Source organism: Corvus hawaiiensis, chromosome 3, assembly GCF_020740725.1.
Source record: "Corvus hawaiiensis isolate bCorHaw1 chromosome 3, bCorHaw1.pri.cur, whole genome shotgun sequence".
In the NCBI taxonomy this organism is placed as follows: domain Eukaryota; kingdom Metazoa; phylum Chordata; class Aves; order Passeriformes; family Corvidae; genus Corvus; species Corvus hawaiiensis.
Window position 1 is genome coordinate 1,195,527 of NC_063215.1, and position 17,585 is coordinate 1,213,111.

The following is a 17,585-nucleotide window of genomic DNA, read 5'->3' on the forward strand; positions in this document are numbered from 1 at the left end:
CTCTGGGAATTCCAGCCCAGCCCCTCCCAGGGAGCAATTCCTTCCCAGTATCCCATCTATTCCTGCCCTCTGGCAGGGGGAAGCCATTCCCTGTGTCCTGACACTGTAATTCCCGGTATCCCTGTATTATGTGGGATGTGGTGGAGAGGGAGCACAGGATGAGCTTGGCCTGTATCCCAAATCCTGGATTTATACCAGGACCGGCACCTACTTGTAAGATGTGGGTGCCTGGGGTGGGAGCAACCCCCCAAAACTGGGATTCCCCCAAAATCCAGGATCCCTCCAAAATGCAGGATCCCTCCCAGCAGGACATTTTGGTACCTTGCCACTGCCTTGTATCCATCGTTAAACTTAATCCTGGAAGAGGCACCGGAGAGAAAGAGAAAAAAAATCCAATCAAATCCCAATGTCAGAATTCCTGAGGGAGCAGGGACACCCCTTCCCAGGAGGATGGGGCCGTGTCCAAGCTCCGGGTGCTCCAGGGAGGGAATTCCAGCCCAGGGTGTTCCCCTCGCCCTATTCTCAGGAAAAACCTGGCTGGAGGCTGGATCTGCACTTCGGGCATGGGGAACAGGAGAACTTCCAGAATTATCCATTGCTCCTGCTCCATCTGGGAGATCTTCACCGGGACAGGTTGGGGGCAATTTACATTCCCAGCATTCCGGAAAAGTCTCCAGGTGCTGGAGGCTCTTCCCTGGGACTCACGGCAGCACCTGCTCCATTGGTTTGAACCTTTTCCTGATTTTCAGGATCCACAGGATGCATTTTTCCCCAAGGAATTTAATGGCACATTAAATGATTAACGTAATTTAATTAAATTTAACGGAGGAGTTGGAAAAAAAGATGGAAAACCTTGACTGGGACTGTTTTTCCCAGGATGGAAAGGACCCCAAACCTCCTGTTCATCCTGGTGGTGGCACGGATCTGGAGTGTGACATCCCAAAGATCCTTTGGGATCCCACAGATCCCAAAGATCTGTGCCTGAACGCCACATGGATTTGGGAATTTTGGACCCTCCTTAACTACTTGGACACAGATTAATTATCCACTGTCCCAAATTCCAACCATTTCCAGCACTGATCCATGTCCCCAAGTGCCACATCCACACGGGAATGGGAATGCCCTGGGCAGCCTGTGGGGAGTTTCATCCCAAGTTCTCCCGTGCCTGGCACAGATCCCAGCTTTGGAGCAGGTGCCGGAGGGATAATTAGCAACAGGCAGTCGGACAAGGCTCGGATCCGCCGGGACACGGAAGAAAAGCTTCCATCAATAATTCACCGGGAGCAGATTCCTTTCGGCTCCGAGCTCTGTCCTCGCCATGAATATTTCAAGGACAGCCCCTATCGGGTGGTGCTTCCCGGGATCTCAGTTTCCAGAGGGTTGGGAGCTGGGCTCAGCCAGGTTTGGGCAATTCCTGAACTGCCTCTGGAAGTGCCCATCCCTCTTGGCTTTCCCTGGGAATCGAAGGGTGAGTCTGTACTGGTAAATAAATCATGGAATTGTAGAATCCCGGGATGGTTTGGGTGGGAAGGGACCTTAAACCTCATCCCATTCCATGGGCAGGGACACCTCCCACTATCCCAGTTCTCCAACCTGGCCTTGGACACTCCCAGGGATCCAGGGGCAGCCACAGCTCCTCCAGGAATTCCAGCCCAGCTGCTCTCCACCCTCCCAGCCCAGAATTCCTTCCGGATTTCCTGTTCTTTGCTGTTTTCCTCACTGGAACACGTCCAGCTTTTTCAAGGATCCTGTCCTGGTTCCAATGGTTTCCCATTTCCTGGGATTTTTTAGCTCATTTTTTCCCTCCTCTGGATCCTTTCCCGTGATTTTTTTCATGGATGCGTTTGGTCAAAGCTCCCAATGGATCAAGGAGCTGAAGCCATTCCAGGGACCTGGCACATGGGAAAGTTCCACCTCCCATTCCTGGCTCCTTCATCCCTGGATTCTGTGTGGGATGAGCAGGTTCCAAACTTGGGATCCCCAGGGAAACACAAAAATGGGATTTAACAAATCCACGTTCTGATGCCTGCTCCTGGATTTAAGGAATTTTCCCTGGAAAGCACGACTTGCGAGGTGGATCAGCCCTGGAGAGGGGGATCTGCTGTGGGAATTTACCTGGAATGCTGATCTTCTTCTGCTTCGTCTCCAAGGCTTGGGAATTTACAGGGAGAGAGGAAAAATTCCAGCTGTGATGTGAGGATTAAGGGCTCTTCCATTGTTTTATAAACCAGGAAAAACTTGGGAACACTCTGGCACAGCAAAGCACTCCATGCACGGCTGGAATCCCAGGATCCCCCCAGGCCACTTCCAGTGGTGTCCACAGGATCCAGGTCTGTCCCAGACCGGATTTTGGGGGATATTTGGCCAAAATTCCACATTTTCCACGTGGTTCCCTCCTCCCTGACCTCCTTGTCCCGCCCCTTCCTTCTGTTTGGGATGGATTTGCACAAATCCCAAAGGAAAAGTGGGAATGGGTGGGTGCTGTACCCTGTGCTGGAATTCCTGGAAGGAGGAAAGGGGAATTCCCAGCCCTTGGAAACCTTGGAAAGCCCTGCCATCGTCCCAGTGATGGAAAACCCTTCCCAACACTTGGAAAGCTATGGGATCGCTTCCTGGGGGGTGCTGTTTACACATGAATGCCCAAATTTTGGGGAATTCCCAAGCAGAAGTGTCCATGTGGATCTGCAGACACGGGAGGGTCACACATTCCCAGAGACATTCTGGAAAAGAGGGAATGAAGGTGAAAATTCCTGGTGCCAGAGCACGGGATCAGCCTGGATCCAGCACCGGCCAAGGAAGACACCCAGGAAAAGATGGATCTGCTTCCCCTGGAATCGGCAGCTCCGCAGCACAATTCCCAAAATTCTCTGCTCCGTGGGAATGGGACAAGGCTGTCCCGGATCTGCCAGAGAGGGATCTTCCTCTGCTTCCAGAGCTGCCAAACTCTGGGATCTCTGGGCTCAGGCCTCTCCAGGATGTCTGTGCCCGGATCCCAGGGGATTCTCCAGGAGGAAAAGGGGCTCAGGGTTGGGAGTGGGGTGGGAGAAAGGCAGCAGAGGGCGGGGAATGTCTGAGATTATGGGAAAAGTCTTTGGAAAAGATGGGAATTAAATCAAGTCCCCATGTTTGGGAACAGATTTCAGCAGGGCCTGGAATGCCAGGAAAAGGGGGAAAGGCTTTAAACCAATAAAGGCTGGATTTAGATGGAATTTTGGGAAGGAATTGCTCCCTGGGAGGGTGGGGAGGGGCTGGGATGCAATTCCCGGAGAAGCTGTGGCTGCCCCTGGATCCCTGGAAGTGTCCCAGGCCAGGCTGGATGGGGCTTGGAGCACCCTGGGATAGTGGAAGGTGTCGGGATTGGAACAGGATGGGATTTAAGGTCCCTTCCCACCCAGAATATTCCATAGGTTCGCAATTCCCTGTCTCCAGGGCTGTGGATTGGCCTGGCCCACGATCCCTGAGGCTGCTCCTGTGACATTCAAGGGACAGGGAGTTCCCTGCCTTCTTTATCCCACTTTTCCTTGCGTATCCCACTCCCCTTTTCCTTCCCATCCCTGCCCCTCTGCCCATTCCTGACGCCTCCCGCAAATCTTCCATCCAGGTGGAGAACAGGGAATCCAGAGGGATGCCTGGGCTGGAGGAAGGACATCCTGGGGCATGGGATGGGGAATGGGATTGGGAATGAGGATGAGGAAGGCCAGGACAGGGTCCAACAGGAGCCCTCCGCATCCCGCCAAATTCCCTGTTGGAATCACAGCTCTGGAAACACCAAAATTCCTATTTTTATTCTTCCAATCCAAATTTTTCCCAGGTCTGGGATCTGTAAGTGATGGAGCAGGAAGGGCCTTCCAAAGGAGCTGGGACATTTTTGCTCCCAAAGGAATTTTAACGAAAGCCTTTCCCTTTGATTCCAAAGGATGGTTCACGTCCAAGTGCCCTGGGATCCTTCCCAAAAGCTGGAATGTGGAACCTCTTTCCTTTCTTCTCTTTTTTTTTCCGGCCTTTTTTTGATTCCTGGTAAACCCCAGCATGGAGTTGCTACAACCTGAGCCATGAATTTCCCAGAGGAAAATCCTCTTGGGAATCTCAGTGAAAACAGGGATAAAACCCCATTAACATCCCAGAGGTGCCGAGATCTAGGAATTGTTTGGGATGGGGGATAAACCTTTCCTATCCCAGGGAATTTCCTGTATTTCCAGTATTCCCTGCATCATCCCCTTCCTGCTGCTTTTATGGATGCCTCTATTCCCGTTATCCCTAAAAACCCCATTTAAACGGCTTTGCCGCGGGAATCTCCCTCTTCCAACTTTTATCTCCACATCCTCCCTCATCCCTGACTTCCAGAAGAAAGGGCTGGGAGAATTCCTGCCCCTCCCATCCAGGATTGATCCAGGCTGACCAGGAATCCTGGGATGGATAATCCTGGTCCAGGTCTGGTTTTCTGCCCCGATAATCCAAAGGAATGCATGGCGCAGCCAGGGAAAAGGCAGGATGGGATGGGATGGGATGGGATGGGATGGGATCAGTGGGATGGGATGGGATCGATGGGATGGGATGGGATGGGATGGGATCAGTGGGATGGGATCAGTGGGATGGGATGGGATCGATGGGACAGGATGGGATGGGATCAGTGGGATGGGATCAGTGGGATCAGTGGGATGGGATGGGATCGATGGGACAGGATGGGATGGGATGGGATGGGATGGGATGGGATGGGATGGGATGGGATGGGATGGGATCAGTGGGATGGGATGGGACAGGATGGGATAGGATGGGATGGGATGGGACAGGATGGGATAGGATGGGATGGGATCAGTGGGATGGGATCAGTGGGATCAGTGGGATGGGATGGGACAGGATGGGATAGGATGGGATGGGATGGGACAGGATGGGATAGGATGGGATGGGATCAGTGGGATGGGATGGGATATTTTCCAATGGAAGGGACCTACAGGGATCACCTGATCCAACTCTGCCCTATCCCAGGCTGATCCAGTGTTAAATCCATGAGCCCCTCCATGTCCTTCCTGCCATCCTTTATCCCACAGCAATTCAGGAACCTCTCCCAGAATTCTCCTTCCTGTGAGCTGAGCTCTTCTTGGGATGATCCCTGGGTTTTCCCTGAATTCCCTTTTCTTTTGGCTCCTTCCCAAACTCTTTTTGGCACTCCAAGAAACACCACAGCAAACAAACCTTCATGCACACACAGGGAACTGATTCCCATGGGAACGGCTGATCCCGGGATCTGGGGACAGCACATGGAGACGGAAGAGCACATCAAAGGCAAGGCAGTGTCCCAGCCAGGACCCCCATCTCCATCCGGGACCCCATTCCAAGGCTGCTTTTCTGGCTGTTCCATCACTTCTCCTCCCCACCGGCAGCCCAGGAATGGGAATCCAGGGACAATTCCTGTGGGGGATCCATCGGGAAAAGGCAGGAGCAGCACAGCACTGCAGAGCCTCTCCCCACCTCGTGTCCAGGGATCCCTGGCTCAGGGAATCCCCCTCTCCCAGGAGCTCGTCCTCGCTGTGGAAATAGAGCTCTTCCTCTTCCATCCTGGTGGGAATACCGCCAGCATCAGCTCTGTCCTTCCTGGGATTCAGGATTCCAAAATCATGGAATCACCGAGTCCTTTGGGTTGGAAAAGCCCTCGAAGCCCATGGAGTCCAACCATTCCCAGCACTGCCAAGGCCACCCCTGATCCATGGCCCCAGGTGCCACATCCACAGGGATTTCAGTCCCTCCGGGGATGGGGGCTCCAGCCCTGCCCTGGGCAGCTGTGCCAGGGCTGGAAAACCCTTTCCAGGCAGGAATTGTTCCCAAAATCCAACCTGGATCCGCCACCCAGGACGCGGCTCTGCACATCCCATGCTCAGCAAATCCCACAACTCCTCCTAAAATGGAGCAGCCACAGCTTCTCTGGGAATTCCAGCCCAGCCCCTCCCCACCCTCCCAGCCGGGAATTCCTTCCCAAGATCCCAGCCCAAGCTCCCCTTTCCCACTGGGAAGCCATTCCCTGCCTCCTGCCCCTCCAGCCCTTTTCCCAAATCCCAGCTCTCCTGGAGCCCCTTAGGCTCGGGAAAGGACTCCAAGCTCCCCCTGGATCCTTATTTTTTTCCTTTAATCCCATGGAGCTGCATCCCACAGGATTCATCTGATGAGAAACTGGAAAACCCATCCCAGAGCCATCCCAGCAGCATCCTCCAATTCCCTGGAATCCACGAATCCCAGTTTTGGTGGGAAGAGACCTCAAATCCCACCCAGTCCCACTCCTGCCATGGGCAGGGACCCCTCCCACTGTCCCAGGCTGCTCCAACCTGGCCTTGGACACTCCCATGAGGGACGGAGCATCCGTCGTGCTCCCTGCATCCCCAAATTCCAGTGGCGCAGGAAGGATCGGATTTCCCATCCCAGACAGCCTGACCCCCACTCTGAGCCATGCCATTCCTGGCTCCCCGCCCGGCATCCGCCTCTTTAATCCATCGGCACATTCCCGCTCAGCCTCGTCCCGGTTCGCTGGGCCGGGAAATAAAGCTGCACTTCCAATTTGTTTGAAAATTCCCTGGATTCAGCCCAGTTCCCACAGTTAATGAACTGCCTTGGAGGGACGCGAGCAATTAAGAGGGATATTCCCTCTGTCTCCATCCATAGGGAAAAAGCCGGTTTTCCCCTTTTTTTGGCCACAATGAAGTGCTAATCCCAGATGGAATGTGATCCAAAACGGGATAACCCTGAGGGGGAGAAATGGAATGGAAAAAGCAGCTGATTCCAAGGGCTGTGTTTGGATTCACAGCTCCGGGCTGGGCTCCCCGTGTGGACTTAGGGATTTGGCTGTGCTGGGGGAATGTTCGGACTCAGTGCACTCGGAGGGATTTTCCGGCTGGAATGGTTCTGATATTCCATGATTCCATGATTTGGGAGTACAAGGATCGTCCTCCCTTATCTATCACCGTGGAAGTGGTTGGTCCGTGAGGAGCAGACAGGGAATGTGGTGATCCCGAAGGAGCCGTGGGTGACACCAGGACCCAGCTCTGCCCTCACCGTCCCCCTCTCCCACTTCCAGAGTCTCCCCTCCACCTCCATCTCATTCCTTAAGAATTCCAGCAACTTCAGGGCTTTGACGTGTCCCCCCTCTTCCAACTGTTCCCTTTTCCAATGGATTCAAGAGCTCCCAGAGTGGAGACCCACAAAGCCCCCCCAGAGAACACAGCTCCAAAGGCTGCGGAAAGCTGCCTGAAAATCCATCTTGGCATTCCATGAATGCCCTTGTGGCTGCATATCCTGGAATTACAGAATCCCACAAGTTGGAAAATCCCTCCCGGATCATTGAGTCCAAGCTGTGCCTGATCCCCCCCTTATCCCCAGCCCAGAGCACTGAGTGCCACTTCCAGGAATTCCTTGGACACCTCCAGGGATGGGGACTCCACCACCATCCAAAGATGGAGCCCTGAGTGTCCATAGGCTCCTGGAAAACTGGTCCCAGCTCGCCCTTTATCCCAGTGGAGTCACCTGCAGCATTCCCAGTCACTGGGCTGGGATTGCAGCTGGTTCCAGCAGCTTTGTGCCAGGGAATGTTGGGATTCAGTCCCTGGGATTGTTCTCATCCAGGGGCAAATCCCCTGAGCTCACAAAGACACCACTACTGATCCTTAAATGGATGGAAAACTGGAACAACATCCCTTGGAAGAGGTGGAGGTGTTCCCACCAGCCACCACAGGATTCCTCAGGAATTCCCAGCAGGAATCGCCTGGTGTGGGATTTCACTTATCCTGGGGAGGGACTGACATCCCAGCGACTGCCCTGGGACCTCAATCCTGGGAGCAACATGCACTCCATGGACACCTGAGATCCCACATGGACTTAATCCCACCAGTGAGGTCCAACCAGGAGCCAGACCCTCCATCCCTCCGGATCTGGGGAGCCAGACCCTCCATCCCTCGGGATCTGGGGAGCCAGACCCTCCATCCCTCGGGATCTGCATGGAATGACAATTTCTCTCCCTGTGGTCCAGTCTTAGAAGTCTCAGATCCAGCTGTGGAGCACCAGGAGGTGCCGGTGGCCACCTGGATCCCACCCTCACCTGGAGCTGTTCCAATGGATCTTCCAACGGCAGGAGATGCCCCCTGGAGCAGCACTGGGATGCTGCTGCCCTTTCCCGACAATCCAAGCCGTTCCAATTCCCCCACAATCCCACATCCAAGAACTCTGCATCCCGTTACCTCCTGAAGCTCCTCTCCATGGATTGCTGGTTGGATTTCCCAGGAGAGACGTCGGAGCCGTGCCGGTGGCCGGACAGGAGGCTGTCGGTCTCCAAGGAATACCTTCCATCCCCCTCCGAGTGCACACTGGGCGTCTCCAGGAATTCCTTGTCATTCCAGGTGCCCACCGTCCCATCCAGAGCCTGGTACCGGATCTCTATGGAGATGCTGGTCTGCAACACAGAGAGACACAATCAGCGCCCATGGAATATCCTGGGAAATCCAAAAAGCGGGAAGAGCATCAGCTGTTGGATGTTTCAGCCTTGCGGATCCCAAAGTTTCTCTGTTCCTGGATACTTGGACAGCAGTTTTTGAGGGATCTGACCATGGTCCTGATTCACCGGGAATTCCCGGTGCATCCCGGACCAGCTGCAGCAGAGCCAGGAGACAGGAAAAGTCCGGAAGAGCCGCAAGCCCTTGGAGCCGCTGAAGGCACTGGGAGCAGATGGAGCCGGGTCCTGGTGGGGCTTTGTTCCCTGCTCCACCATTTTGTTGGAAATTTTACCCTAGGATGCTGCTAATCCCTGGATTTGTGGTGCTTTACTCCAGCCTGGTCCCATCTCCAGGCAGGGCAGGGTTTTTTTAGGAATGGGCATCCCTGAGGAATCTTGGATCAGCCCTGGTTTGGATCTCCCAGCCTGGCCATGACCAGTCCTGGTGGGGCCCGGGGACAGGAAGGGGCCTGGCACTGGCTCTGTCCAAGCTTCATCTCAAGCTTCTTATGGATCATGGAATCCTGGAACGGTTTGGGTGGGAAGGGACCTTAAATCCCATCCCGGTCCAACCCTGACTCCTCCAGCCTTTCCTGGGACACTCCCAGGGATCCAGGGGCAGCCACAGCTTCTCTGGCAATTCCAGCCCAGCCGGGAATTCCTTCCCAAGATCCCACCCCAGGCTCCCCTTTCCCACTGGGAAGCCATTCCCTGCCTCCTGCCCCGCCAGCCCTTTCCCAAATCCCAGCTCTCCTGGAGCCCCTTTAGGCTCGGGGAGGGGCTCTGAGGTCTCTGGCTCTAAGCCCAGCCTGGAGCCACTCCAGCCATCAGCGTCCTACAATTCCATGGAATCACAGCATCCCAGGATGGTTTGGCTGGGAAGGAACCTTAAGGATCATCCCATTCCAACCCCGACCCCTTCCCCTGTCCCAGGGTGCTCCAGCCTGGCCTTGGACACTCCCAGGGATCCAGGGGCTGCCACAGCTTCTCTGGGAATTCCAGTCCAGCCCCTCCCCACCCTCCCAGCCGGGAATTCCTTCCCAAGATCCCAGCTCCAATCTCTAATCTAAACCTCCTTGGATGAACCAACTCCGAGCAAGTTCCTCTCCCTTTTCCATGTGGCCATTCCCAACTTACTCCAGGTTGCAGCAAATTCAGGTTTGGAGCTTTCAAGCTTTTTTCTACCTAAATTCTTCCCTTTTTCTCCCTAAAATCTTTCCCTGGATTCGAAATGGAATCAAATCCATCAGAGTTCATCCCGCTGCCTTTGCTCTGGTGGCCAAAATCCTTCTAAAAGCTCCGATTTGAACAAAGCAAATCGGGGGGGAACAAAGCCAGGGAAAAAAATCCCTCTCCTAAGAAATGTCTCTTTTGAAAAGCCAACAGCCGCTGCCGAGATCAAAGTACAAGGGAAAAGCACTTTTCCACCTCCACTCCGCTTCCATGGAGAAATTATCTGTTCTTTTGGATTCAAAACCAATGGATTTGAGATAAAAACACCCGGGGGGGGGGGAAGAAAGACAAAAATGGAGAAATTTCTGACAGAAATCCTCCTTTTCCCATGTTTATGTGTAAGAGGAGGTTCTCCCCATCCCCCCTCCCTCGCTCCAAACAGGGGGATGCTGGAAGGCTGGAAAATCCAAGATTTGGGAAGATAACAACAGTTCCACGGGGATCCTGTGCATTCCGCACGTGACAGCCGAAGGGTGACTCAATCCCAGCTGGGAACGGAGCTCTGGGGGAAGGTTTTGATTGATTTTTCTTCCTTTTTTGGCCAAAATCCAAATTTGAGTCACTCATACCCAATTTTCCCCCCTGTGACCCCCCGAAGCTGTTTGAGAACGTCAAAAAAAAAAAAAAAAACAACCCAGGAATTGAGGAGCAAAATCAAGGATCAACGTTGGAATATTGGGATTTTCACATTTTCAAACCTTTGGGGTTAAAATCTCCTTTCCCAGCTTATTTTGGGAGTTAAAAAATCCTTTTGAGGCAGGAAAAATTAAGGATATAACAAAGTGAAAGATCTGTGGGATGAGTGGGATCATCCCTTGGAAGGGCAATTAGGAGGTGTGGGCTGGAATTAGGAGAAATTCCCGCTGGAAACAATGGAATGGGAGAGAAAATGAAGAAGGAGAAAATCCCCTGCTGGGCTGGGGTGGGGGTGGGGGGTGGGGGTTGATCTTTTCCTGGGGATTTTAAATTGATTTAAAATTGATTTAAAATTGATTTTAAATTGATTTTAAATTGATTTTAAATTGATCTTAAATTGATCTTAAATTGATCTTAAATTGATTTTTTTTTCCCTAGTTCTTGAGAAAAAATTAATTCAGAGCCATCCCAGCTTTTCTGTTATAGGAGACCAGACATGGCCGGAATTTCGCTCCTGGCTCTGGCATTCCTGGAGTTTTTAATCTCCTGGCCAAGTCAATAAAGTCAGGAGGGAGGATGGGAGCTGCCAGGGATGGTTCTCAGCCAGCCCGGAGAAAGGAAAACAATTCCAACCTTTCCTTTGGGTTCCATTATGGAAAAAATGAGGCTGTTCCCAGAAACTGCCTTGAGATGGGTGGGAAAGGATTTCAAAGCTCATCCCAATCCAATCCTGACACCTTCCCACGATCCCAGCGTGCTCCAGCCTGGCCTTGGACACTCCCAGGGATCCAGGGATTCTCTGGGAATTCCAGCCCAGCCCCTCCCCACCCTCCCAGCCGGGAATTCCTTCCCAAGATCCCAGCCCAGGCTCCCCTTTCCCACTGGAAAGCCATTCCCTGCCTCCTGCCCCTCCATCCTTCATCCCAAAGCCCAGCTCTCCTGGAGCCCCTTTAGGCTCAGGAAGCGGCTCCAAAGATTCCCTGGATCCTTCCCTTCTCCAGCCGGACATTCCCAGCTCTCCCAGCCCTCGGAGCAGCTCCGCGGCCTCCTCTGGACTCTGACTCTGCTTTCCCACACCCTTGGATCACATGGAAAATCCCTCAGGCACCTCCTCGCCTGGAATCCCATAATTCCCACCCCTCTGGGAAAAGCGGGATGAGACCCGCCCCGCCCCCCGGCCCAGTCCAGGTGTGGCCCCCTCATCCCGAGCCCCCATCCCGAGGAAAAGCTCCCCGCGTGCGGAGCAGCCGCCGCCTCCCTCGCTGCGCTCCCATCTCCCGGGAGCCGTTTCCCATGGAAACGGAGTTTTGGAACTCGCTTGGAAACGCAGCTATTTCTGATCCTGATATCCAGCCCCGGGGCTGCCATCAAAAATCGGCCTCCCCCTTTTCCCGGGAAGCCGCCGGCTCATCCAGCACCGCGGACAGGGGCAGATGCGCGGAACGCTCGGGATTGGCAGGGAGGAGAGCAGGATTGAATTAAGCGGCTTCTCCTGGGGGGATAGAGGGAATGAAAGCCATAAAAACAAGGAATACGCTCCTGAGGAGGGAGGGAAAATGCAAAGGATGCAGATCGGGGAAGAAGTAATTCCAGCTGCTCTCTTGGGATACCGGGAAGTTGCCTGATTAAAGTCACGCTCCAAAGGAGAAAAATCCCACATTTTTAGGATCCGTCGGTGTCACGGAGAGGAAAATCAGAGAATGGGAGTTAAACGCTCACAAATTTCTGATGGCAAAATAATGAGGGCTTTGGAATGAAATAACGGGGATGAGGATGGGCCTGGCCAGGGCTTGGGATGGAATCCTGGAATCCCAGACTGGTTTGGGTGGGAGGGGAGCTTAAATCCCATCTCATTCCAACTCTGACACCTTCCACGACCCCAGGCTGCTCCAACCCGGCCTTGGACGTTCCCAGGGATCCAGGGGCAGCCACAGCTGCTCTGGGAATTCCAGCCCAGCCCCTGCCGCCCCCTCCTAGCCAGGAATTCCTTCCCAAGATCCCATCTATCCCTGCCCTCTGGCAGGGGGTGGAACTGGATGAGCTTTAAGGTCCCTTTCAACCCAAACCATTCCAGGATTCCATGCTAAAGGACACTCAGAATCCATTCAGAGGGATTTTTATGGAAGCCGGGGATGGAAAAGGGAGGAAAAGGGAAGGGAGACCCTTCCTGGAGTGCCGGGATTCCAAGTGAAGTCCCTTATTCCTTAAATTCCTTCTCAGAGAGGAGCTGGGTGTGAACGGATCCAATGTCAGGCTCCGGAGCCAGGCTGGGAGAGCTGGGAATGTCCAGCTGGAGAAGGAGCCAGGGAAACCTTGGAGCTCCTTCCCAAGCCTAAAGGGGCTCCAGGAGAGCTGGGATTTGGGAAAGGGCTGGAGGGGCAGGAGGCAGGGAATGGCTTCCCAGTGGGAAAGGGGAGCCTGGGGTGGGATCTTGGGAAGGAATTCCCGGCTGGGAGGGTGGGGAGGGGCTGGACTGGAATTCCCAGAGAAGCTGTGGCAGCCCCTGGATCCCTGGGAGTGTCCCAGGCCAGGCTGGAGCAACCTGGGATATTGGAAGGTGCTGGGATTGGAATGGGATGGGATTTAAGCTCCCCTCCCACCCAAACCAGTCTGGAATTCAGTGATTCCATCCTGGGCTCTGGTGGTCCCTGTCCATGCTCGGATCAAACCAGATCCATTGCTGCTTTTCCCCATCCCGAACTTCCCACACTTTCCCAATCCAGGCTTCTCTGTGCACCCTCTGGATATCCCCGGCTGCCTCATCCCTTCAGACCAGGAGTAACGGGATCAAGGCAAGGCTGAGGACCCAGGTGGGAACACCAATACCCCTGTTCCCACAGATTCAGCGGAGACATGGATGCATGGATCCAGGAATGATGGGAATGTTGTCCGTTCCCCCTGGAGACCCACCTGAATGGCGGAATTGTTGTCATCGATGAGCGTGTCCGTCACCTCCAGCTGCCCTTCCGCCACCACCTTCTGCAGGACCATCCGGAACGTCCCGATGAGCCTGAGGAGCAAAGGACAGGAAATCCTGGGAGCTTTCACCCACCAGGATCTGGTTCTCACGGGAAAAGGGCTTTGCTGGCCAAGGCTCTGCTTCCCGTTTTCCTTAGGGAGAGGTGAGGTCCCAGATCAGGGCTCATCCAGGAGATGCTGGAAAACGGAGAAGGTGGGAGAGGAGCCGTTCCAAGGGAATGCTGTTGGGATAAGGAAGGAAGGAAATTTGGGAGCCATCAGTCTTGAATTCCTGGGATGAAGCTGAGAGATCCCAAACCAGCCTTTTCCATCCGGAATGTCCTCAGTGTTTTCCATGCTGGTGACTCAAACAAGGACCAGGGACTGTCCCTCATCCATCTGCACCGGGACATGGAACCACGGAATGCTTTGGGTGGGAATGGACCTTGGAGCTCATCCCATCCCACCCGATTCCTTCCACGATCCCAGGTTGCTCCAAGCCCCATCCAATGAGACGAAGGAATTGTTCCCAGTATCCAACCTGAACCTCCCCTGAGGCCGTTCCCTCTCCTCCTGTCCCTTGTTCCCTGGGAGCAGATCCCAATCCCATCTGGCTCCTCCCAGGGAACTGTGTCACGAGAAAAGGTCCCCCCGGAGCCTCCTTTGCTCCAGGCTGAGCCCCTTTCCCAGCTCCCTCAGCCGCTCCTGCTGCTCCAGCCCCTTCCCAGCTCCGTTCCCTTCCCTGGACACGCTCCAGCCCCTCCAGGTCCCTGCAGGACTTCCACCTCCATCCCTCATTTTCCACACTCCATGCACGGATCAATCCCAGCAGAGCCCTGTCTCCAAGGTGCCCTGCAGGACACGGAGCAGGGAAAGTTTTCCTTTGTTTACTCCGTAATTCTCAATCCGGAAGGATCAATGCATCCCATGGAAACCTCCTGCTTCTTCTCCAAGGTGGGGAGAAAGCTGCTGGATCCACCTGGATTTCAGGGTTTGGAGAACAACGTTACTCCCTGTTTGCCAGAGCAGCAGCTCTTTGGTTGTGGAAAGTATTCCTTGAGAAAAGGCCGGGGCTTATTCCATGGAATATCCTGAGTTGGAAGGGACCCACGAGGACCATCCAGGCCAATTCCAGCTATTCCTCAGGAGTGGAGCCGGCAGGGCTCTGGATTCCTGCAGGTGTCCCTGTTTTTTAACCTGTTTGGAATCCCAAACATTCCCAGGTGTGGTGGTGGCTTCCCTGCTCCTCCTGGATCCAGGTGGATCCAGGAACTTTTGGCTCCCAGGTGCTCAATGCCCAGAGAGGCCTGAGGAAGGAACAGGAAATTCCTCCTGGAATGTCCCCCTGCAGAGCTGCTCCAGCTCCGGGATCCAACATCGGGATGTGGAGCTGATGGAGAGAGTCCAGAGGAGGCCATGGAGCTGCTCCGAGGGCTGGAGCTGCTCTGGAGCCGGGCTGGGAGAGCTGGGAATGTCCAGCTGGAGAAGGGAAGGATCCAGGGAATCCTTGGAGTCGCTTCCCAAACCTAAACGGGATCCAGGAGAGCTGGAATTTGGGAAAGGGCTGGAGGGGCAGGAGGCAGGGAATGGCTTCCCAGTGGGAAAGGGGAGCTTGGGCTGGGATCTTGGGAAGGAATTCCCGGCTGGGAGGGTGGGGAGGGGCTGGACTGGAATTCCCAGAGAAGCTGTGGCTGCCCCTGGATCCCTGGGTTGGATGGGGCTTGGAGCAGCCTGGGATCGTGGGAGGTGTCAGGGTTGGAACTGGATGATCCCAAAGGTCCCTTCCCACCCAAACCATTCCATGAATCCATGACAAAAGCAGGTAACTCAGAGCCATTCCAAGCCCTGCAGCAGAGGGCAGGGAGATTGGGAAGGAATTCCCGGCTGTGAAGGTCGGGAGGTCTTGGCACAGATTCCCAGAGAAGCTCCTCTCCTTCCTCGGATCCTTTCCCAGCCGCTTCCCCCAGCAGGATCCGAGCAAGACGGAATTAAATATTCAGGACTCGTCTGTGCAGCCGTTCAATTCCAAGTGTTCCATAATTCATCAGGGCCCTGCTCCCTCCCTTCCCCGGCACTTCTGCTGATGGAAAAAAGGGACATTTTCTGGGTCATCCGTAATTTTATCAGCCCGGAGCAGCAGCTCTGGTTTCCAACCCCAGCCAGGCCGGTTCCGTACCAGGAGCTCGCTCAAATCCCGGGATCAGGGAGTCCGGGATGCTCCAAACCCCAGGACCCACCAGGCTTTGCCCTCGTGGTGCATCCCAACTTCCAGGGATGCCTCCTGCAATTCCAGGGACGCGGTGGCTGGGGTGATGGTGAATCCCACGAATCCGGTCAGGCTTTGCCAGCACTGAAGTTTTCCAAAGGCAGGAATTCCACCTGTCTGTGCCAAGAGCATTCTCCAGTCCAGGAAATCCCATTTTCCCTCCTCTGCTCCCTCAGCCCTTGGATGCTGTTTGATCCATGGGCAAGTTCTGCTCCTGAAGCCAGGGAGAGGCTCTTTTTTGGGAATGGCATCATCCATCCATGCCTCCATCCATGCCTCCATCCATCCCTCCATCCATTCCATCCATCATCATGGATCCATCCCTCCATTCCGTCCATCCCTCCATCCATCCCTCCATCCATCCCTCCATCCATCCATCCCTCCATCCATCCATCCCTCCATCCATCCCTCCATCATCCATCCCTCCATCATCCATCCCTCCATCCCATCCCATCCCATCCCATCCCATCCCATCCCATCCCATCCCATCCCATCCCATCCCATCCATCCCTGTGCCCATCCATCCCTCCCTCCCTCTCTCCCTCCCTCCATCCATCCATCCATCCATCCATCCATCCCTCCGTGGATCCATCCATGGATCCCTCCATCCCTCCATCCATCCCTCCCTCCCTCTCTCCATCCATCATCCATCCATCCCTCCATCCATCCATCATCCATCCATCCCTCCATCCATCCCTCCATCCATCCATCCCTCCATCCATCCCTCCATCCATCCCTCCCTCCATCCATCCCTCCCTCCCTCCCTCCCTCTCTCCATCCATCATCCATCCATCCCTCCATCCATCCATCATCCATCCATCCCTCCATCCATCCCTCCATCCATCCATCCCTCCATCCATCCCTCCACCCCTCCCTCCATCCATCCCTCCATCCCTCCATCCCTCCATCCTCCCTGGGAACTGACAAGAGCCAAGTCCTGGCACCTCCATCCTGGTTTGGTCCCCACTTCCAGACATCCCTGGAAAGGTGGGATAAGGAAAGCGGAGGGATTCCACAGCTTTTGGCCCCTTCCCAGGGAATTCTCCTGCTGAATCCTCATGGAAGTGTCCAAGGCCAGGTTGGACGGGGCTTGGAGCACCCTGGGATAGCGGAAGGTCTCCATTCCCATTTGGAACCTGCAGCTTTTCCATGGATGTCCAAATCCCTGCTTGGGCAATCCTGATTAATTCCAGCTGCTTCCTCTTGTGGCTCCTGCGTGGAGCTTGGAGCTCGCTCCAGAATGAGGAGCCTTTTTCCCTCTCCAGCCAAGTTGCAGCTTCATCCGGAATTGTGGGACTCCCTGGAATTAGAGCTTCCAAAATCGCTTCCCTCCTAATTATCCCCTTCACTCCACTTGCAGGAGCCCGTAATTGCTCCGGGTTCCTTTCCGCGTGGATAACCGGGAGAAATCCGGGACACTCCAGCTGCTCCAGCTCAGCAGCCTCCGGATAGTAAAAGTTGCCCCAGCCGAGTTTCTTCCGACTTTTCCTTCAGGAAAATTCCCATTAAATATAAATGGATTTTTCTTTGGGAGACAAGTGGAGTAGGATAACAAGGGAAGTCAGGTCCGGGTGTGGGAATATCCTGCCAGGCAATTAATTCGGGATGAGATTCCGGAAGCGGCAGTTTGGGTGCGTTTGGCTCGGTGTCGCTCCAAGTTTTGATCCAGAAATGAAAAGTTCCACAAAATCCGACGTGGCTGGAGCAGAAGGGGCCCCACATGAGGGGCTGCAGGCAGGGATTGGGCACCGAGGATTCCGGCATGGAATCCTGGAATGGTTTGGCTGGGAAGGGCCCTTAAATCCCATCCCATTCCAACTCCAACACCTTCCACTATCCCAGGCTGCTCCAAGCCCTGTCCGACCTTTCCTTGGACACTCCCGGGGATCCAGGGGCAGCCACAGCTTCCCTGGGAATTCCACCCCAGCCCCTCACAGGCAGGAATTCCATCCCAAAATCCCACGTAACTGCTCCGTGTGGGGAGGGCAGTTGGACAAGGGGGAACCCTCTGGCTCCGGAGTT

At 54.6% G+C, this 17,585-nt stretch overlaps 1 protein-coding gene across 4 annotated transcripts in view; it reads right to left on the bottom strand.

Annotated features, from left to right (window-relative positions):
- The window catches only part of OTOF (otoferlin), an 80,721-nt gene that overhangs the window by 51,247 nt on the left and 11,889 nt on the right, over positions 1–17,585 (bottom strand). For 3 of the 4 annotated variants that reach the window (XM_048298855.1, XM_048298854.1, XM_048298857.1), the window contains exons 4-5: positions 13,250–13,349; positions 8,220–8,431 (exon numbers count right to left, since the gene is read on the bottom strand). In XM_048298855.1, the coding sequence (XP_048154812.1) occupies positions 8,220–8,431; positions 13,250–13,349 (312 nt within the window). Of the gene's footprint in view, positions 1–321; positions 358–2,115; positions 2,152–5,469; positions 5,557–8,219; positions 8,432–13,249; positions 13,350–17,585 lie in introns of all 4 variants that reach the window. The other variant, XM_048298856.1, reaches the window with a different exon arrangement.